The 22995-nt window shown below is 48.1% G+C and overlaps 2 protein-coding genes across 2 annotated transcripts in view; both read right to left on the reverse strand.

Moving 5' to 3' along the window:
- LOC135917494 (fatty acyl-CoA reductase 1-like) overlaps nt 1–805 on the reverse strand; it is a 94049-nt gene extending 93244 nt beyond the window's left edge. Inside the window, exon 1 of the mRNA XM_070535161.1 lies at nt 655–805. The gene's annotated coding sequence lies outside the window, so the exon portion shown is untranslated. The remainder of the gene's footprint in view (nt 1–654) is intronic.
- An 8459-nt stretch (nt 806–9264) lies between these two features.
- LOC135896945 (putative fatty acyl-CoA reductase CG5065) overlaps nt 9265–22995 on the reverse strand; it is a 37808-nt gene continuing 24077 nt past the window's right edge. Inside the window, exons 4-12 of the mRNA XM_065425489.2 lie at nt 19116–19188; nt 17746–17852; nt 15201–15378; nt 14943–14987; nt 14735–14853; nt 13981–14220; nt 12670–12799; nt 11836–11963; nt 9265–10882 (exon numbers count right to left, since the gene is read on the reverse strand). Of these exons, the coding sequence (XP_065281561.2) occupies nt 10744–10882; nt 11836–11963; nt 12670–12799; nt 13981–14220; nt 14735–14853; nt 14943–14987; nt 15201–15378; nt 17746–17852; nt 19116–19188 (1159 nt within the window). The 3' untranslated portion in view covers nt 9265–10743. The remainder of the gene's footprint in view (nt 10883–11835; nt 11964–12669; nt 12800–13980; nt 14221–14734; nt 14854–14942; nt 14988–15200; nt 15379–17745; nt 17853–19115; nt 19189–22995) is intronic.

Here is a 22995-nt window from a genome sequence, read left to right on the forward strand (position 1 = left end):
ATCGCGTGTCAATTGTGTGTCATACTATAATTATATATACCCGGTACACATACTATAGTTTAAAAGCACGGTTTCTACTGCCTTATTGGAGGTAAAAACGTATCCCATCTCGTTTACACTCACTCCGCACAGCTTCGACTGAGGCTGAAGAACAGCGGCTATGAAATGCACGATACGTGATCACGCTCGCGCGTTGACGTTTCCCGGCAAAATACGAAGCAAGGTAACCAAATAAGTGATCGTCCAGTTAGTTGGCTAGGCTTAGCGCCCTCAATTCACCGTCCAAGAGTGGATATATTCGGCATCACAGGAGAGTTTCTTCCCAGCTCTGGAGCTGAGCCACATGAGCCCGAGCTCTCGTCCAATGCGGCATCGTCCGCAGCTCAAAGCCTGCGCTGGCACACATTTCCGGGGTCGCCGGCTGACCGCAGACGCATTCTCCGACCACTCGCGCGCAAATAACAAACGCCGAAGAGTGAAAAAACGTGCGTCCCGCCCGACGAGTCGGCCTCCCATCCGGCATCGCTCCCTGTGACAGCGAAGGCAGGCGCGCCGGCGTTTTCTCGTGGAGTGGTTGTTCCGGCTCCGCGGGTTCCCCGCCCGTTTCGGGATGATTCCGATCAGACAAAAGAAGGGGTTCAGAGACTTACTCACCGTCCACTTAGCTGCTCTGGGACACTTCCATTTCGATCCTCTTTACCCGCGCCGATATTGCACAGAGAGGGATGAAATTTAAAAAAAAAAAATCGAGCAAAGAGATGCACGCAGGGAAACTTGCAGGTTGCCGTTGTCGCCGTCTACGGGCGGTAGTGGGCCGGACGTAATAACCACGTGACCGTCGCAGGCGAATGTGCATGAGCAGTCTAAGGTAGGAAACTCGCGCCATCTCCTAACCTCACGCTGAAGCCAAGCGCGTTCATATTTTGTTATTTTGGCTACTAGATGGCGCCACGCAATGTTTATTTCTTTTTTTTACGCGCGTAATTTGAATTATTCGAAGAAAGAATTCAGTCGCAATTTAGCATTAAATGCGAAAGAAATACGTAAGCACTGCGTCGCACCTATTCGAGGCCCCGGATCCATAATTTAGACCACGCTCACACGACACCCTTCCTCTTCGAGGAACGAAGTGCTACTGATGGTAGCGCATTATATATATATATATATATATATATATATATATATATATATATATATATATATATATATATATATATATATATATATATATATATATATATATATATATATATATATATATATTGTGTGTGTCCATACAAGCTCTTAATGGCTTCACACACTTTTTCCCACTTTGAGACTCCCGATGCTAACGCATTAAAGCTACACGTCTACATGAAACTTCATCAGTTGTCATGCACATTGGTCTTGCGAAAACTCGCAAACGTCCAAGAAACAAGCCCGAAAATCTGAGTTTCTCTTTTTGTCTCTAATTCTTCTAACCTTCTTCTATTTTCTTGTTTGTTTCCTTCGCCACGTACGATGCCATTAGCGAGCATCCTTTAATCATCTAGCTGCGCCGCCTCACATAGATTCAACATTCGGAGCAATTAATTGTTTTCTTAACTCGATCAAAAATTCCCTTAAATATTACAAGTTTTTTTCCCCATGTATTTTTTCAAATTGCGTTTCTCTGTGTATTCTGCATACATCTTTACTTTTAAATTTTCTTTTAGACATTTACTTTATTTTAAGGTTGTCTGCGCTTAAGTTGCATTAAACACTTCTTTATTTGAACACGAGCCCAAACAGTGCCAAAGGATGGAAACATAAATCATTATTACAATTAATTTATTTATTCATTTATTAGCACGATCTGCAACCGGTGTAGGAGCCCGGATTTCGTGGCATAAAACGAAACTTGATTTAAACACAAGCAGCTTCAGCCCATTCGTACAGTAAAAACAGGACATTTTCTTTCTCTCTCTCATTGAAATATTTCGTTTTCACTATAGCGGTAAACCCATTTGCAATGATAGTCGAGTCTTTTCAACCCTCGAGTAATGCTTCCAAAATATTCTTCAATGTGCTTAAATTTTCCCGTTTCCAAAGCAGTGCTCAAGATCCTGAGTTCCAAGGAAATTTGCCTAAATGTGGCAGCCCTGAAGCTTGAGCTTGTGTGACGGCTCATGAGGACACATGTTTATGCGCATATGGCATAGCCTCCGCGGTCGAGCTGGCGCATATGCTACGCTCGTCGAGTGGAAGTGAAACTGTGGTCCCTTGAACATAGGCCAGTCTGCCGTCTGCCGTCCGCCGACGGGAGCGAGGACTGTTTTCGAAGAGTGGTGGCGGTGGCGCTGCGAGCAGTCCTCGCTTCTATATACGGTGCGGTGCTCGGCCGCGCGGCTGCGTGTTGGCGAAGCGCGCGCGCTCGGCGTATAGTTTAGCCGCTTACCTCTTTTAAATGCTTTTCTGCCGCGGCCTACCTGCGCCGCATTAGAGCAGTATTTATTACGGGTGCGATGAGAGACTTTAGCTGCGTAGAGTGGTATTCGTTCTCGAAGACTTTTTGCGGAGCCGTATGAAGCGTACGACTCAGAACGCAAAGCGATTGCTCAGCCTGAAATAGCTTGAGCACCGAATTCATTTTTTCATGCAATACTGCTGCCCTTTGGCAGCCAATGCCGCAGTGATTAAAAGCGAAACAATAAAATTGAAGCGGCCCTTATCCCAATGCGAAAGCATTGCGACCACCTGACGATGCCTATGCACTTTCAGTCGTCTTAATTTAACTTCGCCATAATTAACACCAAAGGTCGTGGGTTGGACTCCCACCAAAGGTCGAGGGTTCCACTCCCACCAAAGGTCGTGAGTTCGAGCAACTTAATTAGCTCTACTTTAATTAACCTCGCCCCAATTAACACCGAAGGTCGTGAGTTCGAGTGTCTTAATGAATTTCATCCTAATAAACTGTGCTTTAAATAATTTCACCCTAACACCAAGGGCCGTCGGTTTGACTCCTACCAATGGTGTGAGTTCGAGAGCCATAACAAACTGTAGCTTAATTAAACCTACCTTAATTCACTCTGTCTTAGCAGACCCTGCCTTAATTAACATTGCGTCAATTAACTTTGAATTAATTAACATACTTTGTGAAAAACTGGAGACGAAGAAGATGTTGTAAGCCCACCCGCGCCAACCCGCCGCGGGGCATGCAGGCCGCCAAGCAAACGACAGCGAGGAGCGTAGCAGTAGGACTGCTCGCAGCGCCCTCTGCGCTTTCATTCAAAAAGCCTCCCGCCCGCGAGCGGCCCTGGGATGTGGCTGTGTAGGTCGACATGCCGGGCTGCGCCCAGTATGAGCGAAGGTCCTGGGAAGGGTGCCCGGCCCTGACCGAACCGTGTAAGTTCGGGGGGAATCTTTTTGGTGGGATACTTCTTGAGGCGCTGTGGCTTGGTACTTCCATGCTACGAGCAGGTCGTCCAGCGTCGTCCTGTAATCCAAGCGGAACTCGGGTGGTTGGTCCAGTCACAGGGGGATCTCCAACCGCCCATTTGGATGCAGCATCATGGTGTGTGTCCATAAACCGTGTGGCCTAGTCTGGAGGAACACTTGCGTATTGGCAGCTGAAGCTGGAGGGTGTGGCGACCCTCTGTAATCCAGCTTCTTGGAGGCCGTGCACGTCGGTCAATGGCAGATAGTAGCACAATGCTAAAGGTGGTGCCTAAGGCCGGGGAGGGTTGCGCCTCCTTGTAATCCAAGCATGGAGGCCGGCACAACCATCCGAAAGGTAGGTTAGGGATGAGAGGCGAGGTACATTTAGATCCCAGGTGTCAGGACAACCTCGCCATCTAAAGCTGGGGGACCTTGCGAGCCCCTGTAATCCAGCTCATTGGAGGCTGCGTGAGTGAAAGCGAGCCAGGTTGCATGTGTGCCTCACCGAGGTGCAGGAGATCCACACAAGTCACAGGTGACTTCGCTGCGAGAGGTGGTGCTCTCGGGCAATCCGAACCGGTGATCAAGATCAAGTAAGCGCTGCCTGTGTAGAACCTCGCCACCCCCCCCCCCCCCCTTCCACGTGGGCTACTCGGGCAACACTGTAACGTGGCTAAGAGGGCGAGGAAGCGAAACCAAGCCTTCGGGTTTGGGAGTAGTACCGTAAGGTGACAATCGGGAGTTTCCTGTTGTCAGGACTCAGGCCTCCTGTTACTGATAGGGGAGGTCCTTCTGGGAAAGGGCCGGCGGTCAAGCCATCGGCTATATAAATGTGGGGAGAGATGACTTCTCAGCCAGAGGTCCGGTGTACAAGGGAATCACCAAGTTCGAGGACGCTACGGCGCCTGGCAGCGGAGCCTTTCACGGGGGCATTCGGGAAGTTATCGCCACGGCCAACTCGAGTACGTGGGTTGACCACAACACGACCAACGAGGTGACAATAGTAGGGTGGGCCGTCACGCTCGATTTTAGGACTTCGGTCCGACGATGACCCAACGTAAATGGGTACAGGACGTATAGCACAATGTTATACGTCCGCAAGGTGGAGATGAAGCAGTCTGCACAGCCATAGAGTTTCGTACAATAATTATTGTATGAAACTCTATGTGCACAGTAAAACGAATAGTAAGCTTAGGAGGCTGGGAGAATGCGGCCGGATATCACGATCTCTTCTTTTGCGCTCCGCACTGTAGAATGGAATTCTGAAACGACAGCGCGAGGTTTCTGTCGCCCTTTCTGATTTTACGCGCAGTCTCAGCGTTATTTAACAGCGGCTGTAACACTTTTCTTTGGGCTCTTTGGCGCCAAACGTTTGTTATCAACTTGCAAATATATATCAGCGTTCTAGTTCACATTTCTTTGGCAACAGAAGGCTGCCCTTATCAGCGGAGAAAATGAAAACCAATTTTTTTGAATTTCGCGCCTAGCGACGGTGCAAATGAGGTTGTTGTGGCGCCGTGGTTTTCATCGCTTGCTTGGGTTCTTTTTGTGCAGGAAGGATCCGCAAGAGCTGCCTGATCGAATTGTTTGTTTCCCAATCTAATGCGATCGTCCATTTAAAAAGGGGGCTTCGATGTATGAGGACGGTACTCACGGTATTTGGTTAGCAGTGACCTTCTGCTAACTGGAGAATGTTTTACGTTATCATTGACTGGCTGATTCGCAAAAAAAAAAGTTGCCTGAATTTTCGATATTTCTACTATTACGTAGGCTCGAATGTAAAATTGCGCATCGCATTACAAAACACCATTTTCAATAGTTTTCAAATCGTTCCCATTTCTCTGGGTATTTTTTTCTGTGTTTCCTAGTTTTGACGAAGAAAAAAAAAACGAGCGAAGTGAGCGTGGGAGCAACGCTTTCGATAAGAATTTCAAAGCCCTAACATACTCAGTGGCTGACTTAATGGCCTCACAAAAGTAACAAGCCGGTGCATTAACTGCACTCATCAAGAGAAAGGTTTTTTGTTTGTTTTTTCCCTCGCTTCAGTCGTACTCCTTATCGCCGCTTTAAACCGGTGTACACTGCTCTAGCGTACAAGGTCACGCGGCTGTTTGCCTATAGCCACAGCCAATAGGCACACCAACGCCTTGTCACTTTTTCTTGGTGGCCAATTCAACCATCGAGTAGCGCTAGTTGTTTGAAACCCCTTTCCGTGTCCAGCGCTGCTGTCGCGCGCGCGCTCACTTCGCATTGTTGCACTTAATAATTCATCGTCATCATTATCATCATCACCAGCATCACCAGCAGCAGCCTATTTTCGTGTCCATTGCAGGACGAAGGCCTCTACCAGCGATAAGCTACTACCCATGTCCTGCGCTAGCCGATTCCAACTTGCGCCTGCGAATTTCCTAATTTTATCGCCTTACCTAGATTTATGCCGTCCTCGACTGCTCTTCCCTTCCCTTGGCACCCATTCTGTAACTCTAATGGTCCACTTGTTGTCTACTCTAAGCATTACATGGCTTGCGCAGCTGCATTTTTTTTCTGAATGTCATCTAGAATATCGGCTATTCCCGTTTGTATGTATTATTTAGTATTTATTAAATTAGATCGCTTGTTCTAGTTATTTAAGCACTGTTAGATAACAGAAAGAAATATCCAGTTTGTACAAGGCAGCTGCTATCGTGACACTGCTGGTCCCATCTTCCTATCTCACAGCCCCCCCCCCCCTTTTTTTTTCTTCTTGTTTTTCAAATAGCTTGGTATGTGCTAGCTTGGACACCCTGTATATCACGTCACAGGAATGCGCTGGTGTGGGATTCTAGAAGTGGGGTCGGCGCCCTCTATAGTTCTTGCACCCTCTCTCACCCAGCAAGAAAAGGGCGTTCTCTTTACAATCAATGCCTGAAGCGTAGTTTACAAATGTAGTATAACTTGATTATTTCTCTTCAGCATCCCTTGAATCCCCAGCTTGCCTTTCCCGCAGCACTTTCTTGCGTTGAGTTGGCGACAGGTTTGTCCGGCGCTCGCTTGATCACCTCGAAAAATCGTGCAAAAACACTATCATATGAAGAAGAGAAAGGCTAAGGACCATGTGTTGTGAATACATGCAGGCTTGTCCTTACGCTGTCCAGTTTCTCCGAGTTCCGTGCCTATATATACCAGAATGTGCACGCCCGTGAGCGCATTACTAGGGTGGAACCATAATATGGCCTACCTACCTCCGTCTCTAAAGTAAATAAATAAACGGAATAGAGGGGCCACCTGCATATTTAAAAAAAATAAATGCTGAATGACGAGTGATGCGTACTTCGAGAAAATACATGTGTGTTCAAAATCGTTTCAATAACTTTTTTGTGTGTGTCAACAATTCATATAATATCTGCAATCGTTGTAGCTGGAAGAAGGAGGAGGTAATGGTGCCTGTGAGCAGTACCGCCTATAGGTGTCAGTGCTGTGAAGTTTCTTGCAAACTCAAAGCGCGATGCATATACCGCCAACCGTGCACCTTGTTGCAGCTCTGTGAAATGTAAAGCAAAGCCTTGTAAATGCTTTGCTTTTAATTTAAAAAAAATCGTTTGACTGAGCCTTACCCACAGCGCCATTCCATTTGGCAAAGAAATGAACGCACATGCGCCATTACAGTCTGCTCATGGCAGACGGAGCTGCTGTGATTTAAAATCGTATAGTACATTCTGCGACACCATGCGCGCGCTGCCCGAAACATTAATGGCATTGGTATGTGTGCATAACGAATAATAAAGAAACGCCCGCGTGCACTTTGATCGTGTTATGGTTTGAAGAGCATTTAAGTTAAACATGACTGCAATCGCCTTCAGTCTAATGAGCATATTCTGGACGAAGCTTCATGCCAATAGTGAAATGTCTTTCGCCATCGTTCACGTATTAGTCTCCTGTCTGCTGATTTCGCTTAGAATGATATGGCTGGCTGGGACTGATAGCAACGCAAAGCACGATAATATGTTGCACCGAACAAGGAATTCAGTGGCCCCACATAACGCTTAAAAGCATCTTAGAAGTTCACTGCGTCGCACTCTCTGAAGAGAACACGTCGCAGGTCTTTCTACTGACAGCAACTTTATTTACTGGCCTGTTATCATTTATTTTCAGTTAAAAGCTCGCATGTCGGGTCCTCTGGGCTTTTGTTATGGAGTGTAATGTTTAATAAGATCGAACGAACGATGTTTATTTCAGACGGGTTTTCGTTCGTGCTGTCAATTGAATAAAGTCTACAATTGGTATAAGAGCCTGGATTTCCTATCCTAAAGCAAAGCGTTACTTAAGCCCATTTGTACTGTGGAAACAGGTCTCTTTCTATTCACCTTGGCCAGCAGTATCCTCGATTTGCAAAGAACAGTAGAGGCTGGGAACCCTGGAGTAAAAAAAAATAATAATAAAGATATTCCTATATTTCTACTTGTTTCCTCATTTCCACAAGAAACGCCAAGATATGTAGGTACAACAAAATTTCCCTATACAAGATTAGCTTCAGACAGTAGCATGACGGCAGCCTAACGTATTGGCGGAGCACTTGCTTGGACTTGACAAATTTACTCATAATGGCAAAGCCTTTTGCGCTTTGCCATAATTATAAATTTAGCGTACCAACTAGCCCAAGAATCAGCCTTGTTGACTAATTTTCAGGCGCTTTGCTGCGTGCACACACAGTGTTCTCTATATCCCGCTTCCTCCTTTCGGTTCCCCATTTCCCTACTATCAGTTTAGGGTAGCAAACCTGACGCTCGTCTGCTCGACCTCCCTGCCTTTCCTCTCTTTGCTCTCGCTCCCCCCTCGCCCCCCTCCCCCTATACATCTGACAGCACTCCGAGTTGCGCCCGTGTCAGGTGGTTTCCAGCGTGGGAAACGTGAAGGCGCCAATGACCCATCCCTTGTGGCGCACGAAGGACGGAGGTGTGGGAGCACCTCTGCTAAAAAAGAAAAAAAAGAAAAAAGGGGGGTAAACGCAAGCTTGCAGATAAATATCGTCAGACTGGTAAATACCGTAGCCACCGCTACCACGCGCCAACTGCACTCTAGGGGCTTCGTTATGTTCACCACCCTTTGCGGGACGAACTTGCATGGCCACCAGAGCGGGTTCTCTCCATGAAAAAATCAGTTTGTGGGACGGTCTTATACGAGCCCATCGTCAATAGAAAAGATTGTATTTATCTCACTAACAAACGCCTAAACTACATTTATTGTGCAGCGATTGTATTATCGGCGATACAATCAATCAGGGTCATAGTGAATGTTTCCATAGCTTACTAGCTCATATAACACCTTGAGGCTCGAACGACGTCCTCAGAGCTCGGTTAGTCACTGAATTCTTTCTTGCTTTCCATAACATGCTCGCCTCCTTTGGAGCCCAGGATGGTGGGGGCTTCCGCTCGCGAGGAGACTGACCTTGACATCCGCTGCAACGTGCTCAACATTCTGTCTTTGCCTCGCCGCACGTGTTTCATAAAGGCTAACGCTTTCTTTATTTGGCGTAGATGACAGTTAAAAACATTACAAAACGAAAATACAAATGCAACAAACCTGAGCCGGTTTGAACAGCCGGAACGTCCACTGTTTGTACATGCAATGCCCGCGTGTTTTGCATTGATACTAGTTTCCGAGTCTGGTTAGATCTCAAGTCAATAGCGGTCCCAAGAAGGTCAAATAAATAGTAGTATGCCAGAAAGTCCAACCATAGCGGGGACCTTGGTGCTTCGTTTTTTTCCTCCACGTCCTTGATGATGTGAAAGCCAACTTGGCACCAGCAAAAACGAAGTGCTGTCGGTGCACGCGTGCATGCACGCCGAAGTGGCGCGCGGTGAGGGCAGTGAGCTTTTCAAGAGCGTGAGGCACGTGCGTGAGTACTATTTATTGAACATAAAAGCATGTATTTACATGATATGTACAGTGATGGTGCACTCAACGAACAACACCAAGTCTTGCGCGCGTGTACACTCGTGGCTTCATGACGGACACTGCCTTAGCGTCGCAACCAAAAAGGGGAGAAGCCTGCACACATACGCTGCTTTGTGAAATCCATAAATATGCAATATGTACATCTGCGCGCTTCCTTGAGAAGGCAGCGTCTGACTGTGACAAACGCAAAAGTGCAAGGGCTAATTAGCATTCGCTGTTCCAAGGCACTCAGAATCGTACTGGCGAAGGGGTACTCAAAACACCCCGGTATTTGCTGTGGCTGAAATACTGTTCTCAACGGGGCATCCAACTCGGACTTTGGTCCCATATTTATAAGACGATGTAAACAGAGCCAAGACGTACTAACGTATTCGGACATCAGAATACCAAAAGACGCAGACGCAAACAGCAGCAATGTTCGCCAACAGGGTGAGGCATCGTTTTTCGAGGAACGCGTGTGAAACCTGCAGTGCAACGGCCGGCTCTATACAGTTTGCTGTTGGTGGACGCATGTCGGCAACAAAGTACAGTCGAACGCTTCTACATAGAACGCCTACACAACGAATTGAACTATATAACGAAGAATAATTTTATCCCCCAGTTGTCTAGTTAGGGGTGCGATGCCACACTTTTCCAACAAAGTGATCTGTATAACGAAGGATTTCGGAGGGGCCAAGCACTTCGTTATAAAGGCGTTCGACTGTAATCCGTATGAAGTGACTTTTCCCACTTTATTTTTCGAAGAAGTGTGGCGCTACTTAAAACGCTTCATGCGTCTAATATAGTTGATCACAGGGTCACGACAAGGCATCAGCAGCGCCGCTGTTCCCGAAGACGTCTGCCGGTATTCCGTTTTACGTGCGCGCTATGATACGACTGCGCGCCACACTGAGGCCCTCTGTCAGCTCCACGGAGTCAAGCCGGTGCACGTGCCACTGGCGTTTCCGAAACACGGAAGGCACGCAGAATCTGGATCCCTCCGCGTCAGGGACGCACAGCACCGAGGTTTGCGAAGCGCATAACGCATGTCGCACACGATAACGCATATAAGAACTTTCGGCAATTTACTGGAAGCCTAACCAGACGTACAACCGGCCAATTCTTTCCTAGCAACTTTCACATTCCGATTTTTTTCTCCTGTCACGCGTACAGTTACAGCTGGAAAAGCAGAACAACTTTCTTCTGCAAGATACAGATTTAAGGAAGCAGTGCAATCTTTGCGATCGCAGAGGCCAGTAACTTGAATGGCCACGACAGAGTCACAGAATCAAGCAGCGCGATTATCGTTTTCCGAGCTCTGAAAAGTATTCTTTGTCAAGCTGTGAAAGTGTAAATAAAGTTTCGGAGCTTCCTCCCGCCAAGGAACAAAGCATAAAATGAGGGCAAGAAACAAGAGAAGGCCGTCGCAATGATTCAGAAGGCGTCGATGAGCTCTTGGACGTAGCTGCTGGCCGTGTAGATCATGTCAACGGGATCCAGAGAGATCATCTTGAGCACCCGCCAGGTTCCAAGAAGGATCAGCAGGTTGCTCACCTTGCTCACAACGTAAAGCCTGCAGAAAGGAACAGTCACAAGAGAGCCGAATGTGAGCATCGGACTGAGAAAAGACGACGCGAAGCACTGGAGGTGTCGAGAAATGCTGCTCATGAATTGACTGAATCACATATTTGTATAGTGATGATGACAATTGGACTTCTTTGTGAAAATGGCTGCGCGCTGTTACTGTCGAGATCTTGGTCAAATGTGGTCGCCGATTATTTGCGGCCAATCTATACGTAGGTGCGCCTCAGCGTAACTAGAGCGCGCAAATCTGGCAATATGGCCCTGTCGGTAAAGGTTGACCATATGACAAAACAACCTAATCGTGCAGCAGGATCTCGCTGTGCCAGATCTTGCCTCGAGCACAAAGTTTGAGCAATAAGGTGTCCGTTTTTGCGACTGCAAAGTGGTACCAGCGTACCTATAGGCTACGTGAGACTAATCGCCAGGGAAACGCGCCGTTAGAACCGGTGAAGTTTTAACGACACCAGGTTATCACGGGTCATAATCACCATAACGTAACACAGCCTAACGTGATGAGATCATTCACGGGAACTATTGGAATTGTGCAATTTTAATTCGTGGAAACGAGTGAAATGGCGAAGCAAAATAAGGACCATCCATGCGTTTGCACATGTTTTAACAAGACAGTGTGTCCAGTCAACAGGCAGGCGACATGGTGCGGGCAGGTGCGTTCGACTTTCTTATTGGCTCTGAGGCAACCCGTACCTTCCAAAGTTATCCGTGGACTAATTGAGAAATAATCATTCGAGTTAAAGGTAAGCGCGCGCCACAACTAAATCCATTTAATCCCTTTATGGCAATGTAGATGGCTGAGGGCTATTCTGAAACAATTAAAACGTCGCCGTCTGCGGCGCGCTTAGTCGTAAGGGAATGTGCCGGTTATGTGGTGCAGCCGCAATATACTCTTGTAAATCTGCATGAAGACGGGGAAAAAAACGGCACCTTGCCAGCTGTCGCTTTCCCTCCTTGATGGTGGACAGGTCCTCCTTGAGCACATATTCTCGGATGCCGAAGCAGTAGGACAGAAGGTACGGCTTCCACTCGATCGTCTTCACGTCGAAGTTGAACACCTACAACGTCAAATCGTATTGTGACGGTCATGAGATTGAAGCACAAATTGGACTCGGTCGTCAAGCTGGTTTGTGGACGAGGTACCTTACAACGGGAAGCAACAAGACGCGAAGAAGGAAATGTTGCCGAAAGGAATCACTGATGCTAAAGCTTGATATGCACGGCCCAATTGCTTTGCGCCACTGAGGTGTGCAGCTGATACATTTGAGTAAATGGCCATAGTACAACACTTGAGGCGGCCACCACCCAACAGGGAGCTTTAGGAATAGCGTACGCAAGCGACTTAGCGTGCGCAAAAGCCCAAGCTACACTGTAGGCCCTTTGTGTTCTTTTGTACGCCTAGCGGTTGGCGTCCCCCAGTGCTTTGGTACAGTAACTTAAAACTTTCTAATATTTCCTCCTACCCCGCGTAACCCCACTTCTACGACAATGGTGTGCCAAGTGACCCCAGTGTCCTCCTGCACCCACAACGAAAACAGACAATCATGCGCAGCTCTGTTCTCTTAACAGAAAGATGCTGGCGTCAACCCTATACCTAATAAGCCCGTAATACCAATTTAAAAAGAGAAAGAGAGAGATAAAAAAAATAAAGGAATCAATATTGCTGAACAACGTAACAGCGCTGTGGCAGCAACTTTCATTTCTTTAGGTGCTATAATGAGTCGGCTATCGACAAAAGCAAGAACAACACAATGTTGCACTTACGTCCTTGTCTGTGGCGTTGAGTTCACTGTAGAGGGCCCTGACGTTTTCATTGTAGAAGTACCACTCGTTGGTGCTGAAAAACTCCAGCATGTCGAGGTGGTTCTCGACCTTCACGTATAGCCTCGACAGCCTGCGGAAAACGGAGGAGCCACATCAGGATTACGCAATACCCAACAGTTAGGAAGTGTGCCGCTGATTGCCATCTCCGCGCGATCGACCCCTTGTGCTTGGGTATTTCACACTGTATTTGCCGCGGTGCCTCAAAATGATTCATGTTTGCCTACGGTAAACAGTTTCAGTCATGGGCACATTAAGCGCAACAATAGACAGAAACTTCGTAACAGAAACTTCGTCATCGGACAAGATCTTAACCGCCTGTCCTGTGGCTGTGTATCTGCAGTGTTGATAACATAACGAGAAAGTCGCTAAATTTGGCAAGTTTACAGCCTGCTATTGGATCCTTAGCTTCTTTCTTTAGTGATTTTGTCAGTGACGTAAATAACCAATAAATACCTTGTAATATCACTCGTCCTTTGGCTATGTTCATTGCCTCACTCCTATTTTATCCCAAGTGGTTTACATGTGCCTCCATTTGTCGCTACTTCTAAAGATTACCGAATAGCTTAGTAGTGATCAAAACGGCCTTTCCATGGAAAGCACACTCTTGAGATCTGACACGAATTTAGAAAGTGAAGTTGTTTTTTCCCATTTTCACATTACAATCGCTGCCGCAAGCGGTAATTTAAAGTCATAGTTGAAAGAATGACAAGAAAGATGTCTAGGAACAATTAAAACATAAAAAAGACAATTCCGAGCAAGCGATCGCAGTCATCACTCAGCCGCGTTTTGCTAAAGATAGAGCGTTCTAATGTACTCATGATGAATAGACCCTTTTCTTGATTCGCAAGTGCACTCATCTGCACAGCACAGTTGCCCGACTAATGACGGCACCGGTCGTCCTTCAATTGAAGACGAAGTGCTAGCTGCACATGCAGGGGCTTCTCTTTTGCGCACGGTTTCACCACGAGAGCCACGTCTACAGTTTCCATGTCACAATACAACCAAAGTGTGCATACACTATGTTTACAGAATGAATACGCCACCATTAATTGGGCAAGCTGCCCCTCAGGAAAGCTAACTTTACAATTATAAGAAGTATCTATCGCGGGCAGTAACAGGCAAACGTATTACTGCTCGCAATTAACGCGGTAATTAACGCAGCGCTACTTGTCCCCTTGCGCTAAAGACTGCTGCGCCATCTCGCGCCAACAAAAGGGAGTCCCAACTGTGCAAGCAAGAAAACTGACTTACATGGGCTTCTTTCCGATGGCCCACAAGGCCACGTCTCCTGCCTGGGCGACGAGGTAGTGCTGGAAGAACATGCGGATCCTGTGCAACAATTTGCTGTTGGTGTGGCGCGGCTGTGGGTAGCGGAGGGTCAGTTTGGACGGGATCTTGTAGGGAATCTTCTGCACACAGTCCAAGAAGTACTGCCATGTCAGCGGGTTGTCGGCGCTGGAGCTCATGTTGTACACGGTCATCTTCTGGCTCCTGAAACACAAGAATGGCACACGTCGCAATTATCGAAACCCTTTGCTCATAGCGAGAGCTACACTGGCTAACCATGCTGTATTTCCCTCCCTTTTTATCTCGCTCTAGGTAATGATTCAGTTATGGCACAGCGTATATATACTAGCGTAGACGCATCCGGGAACAGCAGTGCAGTTGACAACATTAGATTATGCTGTGATCGTCCACAACACTATAGTATAGTTCTTGCATTGGAACGCCTTCGTTATAACGCATATTTGGTTAGTCGAATACGTTGAGTGAGGCAATGCAACTGCGAAAAGACAATAGGGGGTTTTATAGAAAGGGAACCCAAATTTAGGGGACGCTATCGGCGAGGTGTACGCATAACCGCTTGGGTACGCAAAACCGCTTGAGGACGCCATGACTAAAACTTCATAATGGCGATTTCAACTTTCGGAGGTTACGCGAAGCAAACAAACAAACAAACGATATAATTAGCGTCACATGCCGATTGCTAGACGAGCATTCTTACCGTCCAGAGCCTCTTTGCCAGGCTGCTGCGATAACGCAGTTGGCAACCATGTCCACTGGAATAAAGTCGGTGACCTTGTTGATGTCTCCGTAGACAGATGTTAGTACACCTTTGGCCAGCTGCACACAACACGAGGCGACATTAACTTCACGATGCCATTGTTAAAGTGTTGATCAGGAATGCAGCCATCGTGTGTAAGTGCACTTACAGCGATCAAAAGCCCGGTGGGACCATTGTAGTTGTCTACCCACCCCTGAAAGAAAGAGAGCACGTGGGGATAATGAGAGAATATCCAGATTTGAGTATAGTACAAAACATTCTGCAATAACAAGCGAAAAATTGCCTTGATTTAACCCGTTTGAAAAAAGATTCAAATATTGACGGCACACATTATTACGATATGAGTGAAACGTTGGACCACTATGGCGAACCTAAGCCAAAAAGTCCCACGGATGAACGCGCTCACCGCGAATGGTTCTTTGGCGGTGCCTGTGATGATGGAGGGTCTGACGATGACAGCCGGCAGCGAGGTAGCATGCTCTTGGACCAGCATCTCGGCCACAGCCTTGGTGAATGTGTACGAGTTGGGGCGACCCTCGAACAGCTTCGGCTCCAGAGCTTCTAGCATCGAATCGTCCATCCACCTGCGGGAAGCCGAAGACACTCATCGCACATGTGGCTCTTGCTTGCGACCCTGCGACTCTCGCTAACGGAAATCACTGGCATATAGATATCAAATGTATCTTTAGAGCGCAGCTCTTAGGCGCCAGATCCTGCGGTGAGCGTCGGCGTTGCCCCTCGTAACCGAGCGATCGAGCACAGCGAAGGATGAAAGCGAACGCGGAGTGCAGCGGGAGAGAGAAGGAGATTCTTGATGGGAAGGAAAGGTTGGGGTAAAGTGCAGCGCAGTAACTGTCTCTCAGCAGAGGACACCTCAACCGCGCTGCACAGGGGGTAGGGAATGAAAGTAGGGGGAGATGCAAGACAGCGATAGCGAAGAGAGCGCCAAGAGGAAAGTGGAGGAGGAGGGTATGGCGAAAGTGTGAGAAGAAAAGCGTAGTGGCGCGCATGACGGGCTTTGCTGCGACGTCGGCTCCGAGATGATGCCAGAGTAGCGCGCGTCGTCTGTATGAAAACGAAGCGCTGCATGAGCGGAGGTCTGTCTGCGGCGGCTGCAGTGGATCGCGGCCACGCGTCACCCACGCGCTGCCTCTCGCGATCTCCCGATTAGCGAAGCAGTCGCGCCACACTTCGCCACACTTCGCTCCGCTTGCAACGCGTGCCGCACGAGACAGATTGTCCGCGCCAGTCGATATATAGCGAAATGAAAACATGTTTAGAACTGCGCTCAAATTTCGCATTAGGGAGCATCGTAATCACCGGTGAATTTTTTTTTTCGTTATCGTAAAATGGGGATAGTGCGCCATGGTGATAGTACCACTCTTCAATGAATACCATGTAGAAAGAGCGATAACCACGATCCGGATCCCGCAGTTCAGCTTTTCGTTCCATTCCCGTTGCTAGTATTGCTAAAAATTATATATATATATATATATATATATATATATATATATATATATATATATATATATATATATATATATATATATATATATATATATATATATTTCAATTATTCATATACCCGGATTTCTTAATTCTGACGCGTGTTACAGCGAGCAAGTCATCCGTAGAATACGATCGAATCTTTTGTGAACGCTCGATTGATCGATTAACGCAAGCTAACTTCTCAAAGCAACTAAGAACCCACCAAAGAAGGCGCAGTGGAGAGCCCCGCATTAATTTTGACCACCACGTATTTTTGAACGCGTGCCTATTGTCCGGTGAGCTATGAATTGGGCTAGTTGGTGTGTATTCATTTTTCTTGCGCTAAATACTGTGTGACGCAACGGCGACGCTCCCCTGTGCCACCTCGTGTCCGCTTCATATCCAGTGTTCATTTCGTCCCCGTTGCGTCTTACAGTATTTAGCGCAAGCAAAATGACTGACGCAAGGTACACGAGCGTTCCTGAATTTCGTCTGCAATGAAGTGCGACCTTTGCGATCGTAAATCGAACCCACGACCTCGTGCTCCGCTGCAAAGCGCCTGTTGGGCCCTGGAATGCGAATCACTTGCTGTGATTCGAAGAAAGCAGCGCACAGAGCTCAGAAAGTGCTTCAAAACCCATTGTGTGCCCTTTCACGCCGCGTTCAGCCCCGCAGCGTGGAACGCGCACACTTGACGGGTGCTAGCGCGTCTGAAATATCGGACCCGCAAATCGGCCGCCCAGGGTTTCATGAGGGGGCGCAGCGAATTCGTGGTGAAATCGTTTAATCAGACCGAGAGAAAAATTGGGGACACGGCACTTTGTCGACCTCACTCGTGCAGGCACACGGTATGGAGGACGCGAAAGGCGCACCGGTGCGAAGGTCGCACTCCGAGACCTCGAAAACGCGGGGTGCCCCTGAACGGTTCTTTCCGCTCATCTCGTGCAAGGCTTCTCTGTATAGTCATTCTCGCGTGTGAATTGATGCACACTTTCTTTAGGACCTGTACAAGCATACCTCTGTCACCCGCAGGCCTGTATGGTATTAACTGAGCATGCGTGTCACGATATACCACGCGTACGCGAAGCTCTGTCGCTTGGCAGTAGAGGCAATTAACGTGGTATTGCGAAAACGGTGTGCCAAGATCATGTAACTGAAAGTGTTGAGACAGGAGACTCAAGTCTTAGCGTACACGCTGAACTCTGTCGGCTCTTCGGCTTCAAGAGTTCTGGAATTCTGTCGGACGCATCCAGCATGTTAGCAATTATGCCACTGCAGACGCTGTACAGTAGCAGCTAAATAGGACACGGTTGGCCACTGCAGTGGCTGCGTGTCCCTCAGCGAATCTCGAGCGACAGGAGATGTCGCTGCCGACGCGGCTGGTCTATAGGCTGGTCAGGTCTGCATCTCCGGTAACCTGGCAATGCTCGCAAAGCTCCAGAAGAAAGCTTCCGGTCACTTACTCTGCGATGTTGAGCAGGTTCGACGGGCTGATTTGTGCAGGTGTGACTATTTCTCTGAGCTCCTTTTGATGGCAGTTGCAGTAGGTCGTCGACACGTGGACGTAGACCTGAAGGGCGGACATGAAATACCGACGCATTTCAGAAGTGGGCCTCACGTGAAAGCTTGAGCACGTTGAGGGAAATATTGCAAGGCGGCCACCAGAAACTCGGCAAATGCAAAATATTCATTTATTTTATTTTATTACGTTGGAAGTCGTGGCAGCGAAGACTGATCTTCTCAAAGCGTTAATTGTTCTATAAATTAAAGGATGATGTTAGCTGAAATGATTCCTCACAGCAATTGAGCAGTACGCTACCACACTCTAAGTCATTTGCAAAATTTAACATAAGATGGAAAAAACAAAAACAAATACAGAATTTTCTGTTTGTTACGGCGGTTCTATGCATGTGAACGTTATTGTTAAGCAAAGCCTAGATTCTTCCAGGATTACAAGTCCACGAAGCTTACTATTTAGTGTAGGGTAACTATAAGTGTGCACTGCAGGCCCATGCTGATTGTGCACAAGTGAGTGTGCGACGGTGTTGGTCCTGCTGCATGCCGCTTAAAGCTGGAATTATAATGTGTGACGGTAAGGCGCGTCTGCTACATAGTGATCTATTTCAGGCGTAAAACCTTTGTTTAAAAGTGTCCGCGTTCTCACTTTTATCAGTCAGCCTCGCGAAACAGGTTAGACAGATACTGGCAGAGCGAGAAGTGCTCGAAATATCAAAAGAATGCTAATTGCATTAAAATGCTCTCAAATAATGCCCGTTTGATACGCTGTAAAAAAACCAAAACCTGTACAAGCTGATATGTCATTTATCTTGGGAACAAAGTGGAGGTAGACGATCGGAAGGACTAGGCAGACACATACATGTTTCGTTGAAACATTCAGCATCCTTAAGCGTTCATTGATGAAGCAAGAAACGTACTGAGACCGCTGTTATGTTAATGTACCTAAGATAGACATTGGTTGCACAACTGCAGGTTAACTGTTGCATTTTAATAAATATGCAGAAGCTTACTGCCACAGGCCGCCATCTCGCATAACCTCACTGTATTCGATTGATATCCATGCCCTCTCTTAATAACCCAAACATAGCGAAATTCGACAGTGTGCAGAATCACACATAGAAGTTACACTTTTGCAATCTTCTCCCATTTTTCAACCAGTCAACATGATCAACGGGCACACAAAGGTCTACGAGCATTATAGCTTACGAACGTGGGATAGCAGCTATGAAAGCGTCGAAGAAGCAGAATCATGTCGTAAGCTTTGCAGCCTTCGAGTCAGTTCAAACGATAACCACGTGACACTCGGTTTCCGTACCTTCAGGTTCTGCAACTCGTAGCAAAGGTCGATGACGCGCTTGGTCGCCCTCACGTTGGCGTTGACGGCAACCCTGCAAAGCAATGTGCACGAGGACTTTAGCAAACAACAAACACGTCCGGTGGTTAACGTAATGGTTGTACACTTGGCTACAGTAAACGAAAGGGAGCGGGAGTATGTTTTGATGCTGTCAAACACAAAGACGCAATCGCGAGGTTCAAGCGCTTCGGTCATTTGTGCATGGCGGAGCTCTAACTCAAGTATCTGCAAGTCGACAGAAAGGACTCTCCGTATCTCGACTACATTTACGCCATCAGAAAATATAAGCTTTCTTTACGCGACTTGCCTGCTCCGAAAACTTTCACGGCGGGCTGCAGATGTACATATATGTACTCCACAGCTGAATTCGCTAGTATGCTTCGCCATCCTGACGCAATGCTGTGTTTTGCGTGGCGGATAACCCGTTACAAACTGATATTCTGCTTTAAATTGTTTGATGAGAGCTTGGCAGTGGTATTACGCCACCTTGCCTACTGCCCTCCTATGAATTTCTTGGATAATAGCTAATAAAAACAAACAAAAAACGGAAAAATCTCAGTGCCCTTCCAGTCTGTGAAGAAGGATGACCAGCGAAGCTGTGTATGTGGGCCCCTCCTTAATGGTGAACTCCACCTACGCCGCGTGTCCGCCCGGAATTTCACTATCTTCGGGATCGGCCGAAGTAAGGGGAGTGCTTAACGCCTGCTTCACCTCCCTTGCGGGTCGGCCTGGCATTTCACTATTTTCGGGATCGCCCCACGTATGGGGAGTGCTTAACGCCTGCTTCACCTACACCGCGGGTCGGCCCGGCATTGCACTATCTCCCGGATAGGCCCACGTATGGGGAGTTTTTTGCTTACAACGAGACGAAAATTTTCTTGGACTGTAAAGGTATACAGCTTCGCTGTAATATGCACAGGAAGCGAAAAAGCAAATGAACATTGTTATTGGCCCTGCGACATGGGCATCAGTGAATGTCGCTTCAGCAATGACAACGCCGGCCAGTAGGTTCATGTATGGGTCTTCAACGTCGTGGCATGCCGCTATGTAATAATCTAATTTGTTGTAGCGCAGGTAGAACGATACGGCTGTGTAATCGTTACGAATACAGGTACCCAGCACATGTAGTAATAGGTAGTATACTAAGGACAATCTTTGATGGTAACTACAGCCGACGTTGCGGCAGTACCCTGCAAGGCAGCCCAAGGCTGCGTCGATATCGATCAGAGAGGTGGCATAGAGGATCTCAAGAACGACGAGGTTAAACTCGGCAACTCGCTGGACGTAGTGCTGTGGCGTATGCATCACAAAGATCCGCGAAAGCATACGGATCGAATGCGGTTTGAGACGGCGGAGGCGGCGGCCAGCCTGCTCTGGCCGGATCATCGGCTAGAGGTCAACGATAACCACGCATGGTCGAGACACCTCGGCGGCTGAAGGTCGACAAACACAAAACAAAAGCCCTGCACGGGCACGGAATAGGTTGTTCGAATTTCAACTGTAAAACGGGCACGTTTAAAGTCGCGACTGCGCGCATGCTATGCAACGCCACGTCCAGGATTCATTCCTCGCACGGTGTATCGCGCTCTCGTAGCGACGAGAAAGAATGCGAGCGCTTGTGGTGCTTGTATGTACAGTGAGCGTCGCCATTCGCGCATGCACCTAGCTTGGTGCGGAGTCCTCCCGTGCTCCAGTGAACGAGACCTTGACGGGGCGAGCGCGAGGCGGGGGAAGACCGGTCCAGCCGGTCAGCGTGCCGGTGAGGCAAGCACTTTCTTTTAGAGCGCAGCTCTTTGGCGTCCGTTCCTGGGTTTCGCGTCGTCGTCGTCGTCGTCGTCGTCGGCCTCGTAACCAGCTCCGCCCCCCTTTCATCCCCCCAGCGCTAGCAGCGACCGACTGATACCGCTGGATGCCGCTGACGCCGCTAGAGAGTGAAGATAACGTGACTGCATAGAACGCCGTCGCCGCCATGCAGAAAGAGGAGGAAAGGGTCCCCCCCCCCTGGTTCTTAGCGCTGCGGAAGCGAGGGTATCATATTGTTTGTGTCGGCATCGGCGGCGTTGTCCCTGAAACCAACTCCGCAGCTGGGGTTGACTCACTATCGGCGTCAGCGGCATCAGTCAGTCGCTGCTATCTCTTCCCTCCTCCCTTTATCGTGTTGTCCGCTTGCTGCACGCGCTTCTGCCCCCATCGTTTGCCGCTGGGTGTACACGCCGCCCCCTTCCCACCTCTTCCTGCGAGTTTCCGGTTGTCAAAGCGCCGGCTCGAACTTTGAAGTTGGCGAACTGTGCGCCGCAAAGTTGCCCAACGGCTTGCTGGTAGCAGCTGCCTACTTCGCCCCTACCGCACTCACGAAAGACGTCGTGCACCTCCTGCAGCTCGCATTAACCGTCCATCGATCCACACCGATGTTAGTAGTGGGGGACTTTAATGTTGACATAAAGACAAACAGCAATTTCCTAACACTTATGCGGGAGAACATCCCGTTCCTCTCGCTCGTAACGCGTCCCACGGCTGTGACAACCTCGCGAGGCACTTGTATAGATCTCGTCTTTGAGAATCAAGCATTGGTGTACCAAGTCGAACATATATCAGTATATTTCTCCGACCACAAAGCTTCCTTCATGACTGTCAAGAACTGTTAGTGGATTCTTTGTTAAAGGAATACGTGTGAAAAATAAAAAAAAATTCTGTGATAGCGCATACATGTGTTGCTCGATTTCTTTGCCTCAATCTATCGAAAAGGTGAAACAGCTTATTTGCTGCGCTCAAATTTCGCATTAGGAAGTAACGTAATCGTCGGTAATTTTTTCTACCAGAGCACAATGCGCATAATAAAAACAAAAGTGAAAGACAATCGGTAGAGAGGCGTGGGGGAATCGATTCTTCCTGAGGAAAAAAAGTCGGGCACCTTACAGGAGGACGACAGGCGCACGCTGGTCACGAACATACGCGCCGTGTGGTTGGCGCGTACGCTCGCTTGCGCGCGGACTGCGCCGAGAACGACGGCACGCGCCAAACCGCACACGCGAAAACGAGGCATCGACTGATGACACTCGCCATAGCGCGTGCCATCTCTGGCTCGGAGCCAGCAATAAGCGCCCTTGCCAATATCGACAGCGGCGGCTGATAAGCTCGCGCGTCACGAAATGTTTCCTGAATTAACTATATTCCATTCCATATATAGCAGTCAACGCTGTGGAAGCTAGAGAGAATTCTTGCAGTGGCTTCGTTCGCACTTATATATAAATCGATGTTTTTGTTTTGTTTTGCTTTTTACCGGAATTGTGCGCAACAGTTTATATTGTATCAGCAGGCACGTGCCCAAGGGAGGGTCCCCTTCGAAATTAAGTGGCATACCTCACCCCCTGCCCACGCCACCACTCCTCACACACATTCCTAAAGCACCGCCAAATCAATCTCGAGACTTGACAGCGATTCGGCGATCAACATTTTGCTGCCTCTTTCACTCCTTTTGGATGGCGGCAGTTACCGGCATCTACTGAGTGTGAAGGCCAGTTTTCTCATCGACTCGGTGCCCGCGCGATTAACTCGAGATGCGTTCAATTGTCACCATCTATTAGGTCGAGGCATGTCTCCTTTATGCATCTCTCACTTTCTGTCACCATCTATTGCAATGGTCACGCGCATCGCTGTTCCTTCGTTAGTTCAACTTTCTTTGTTTACACTCATCCAGGGACCAGGAAAGGGATTCAGTTCATAGTTAAGCTGGTCTGTATATGCTCTTCGAACGAGTTGCAGCCGGAGAAAACGCCACCTGTGTTTAACTTTTCCTTTTACCTCATTACTTTCTCGAGTGACGGCTCGCCACGACGCTGGC

Source organism: Dermacentor albipictus, chromosome 3 (assembly GCF_038994185.2).
Source record: "Dermacentor albipictus isolate Rhodes 1998 colony chromosome 3, USDA_Dalb.pri_finalv2, whole genome shotgun sequence".
NCBI lineage: Eukaryota > Metazoa > Arthropoda > Arachnida > Ixodida > Ixodidae > Dermacentor > Dermacentor albipictus.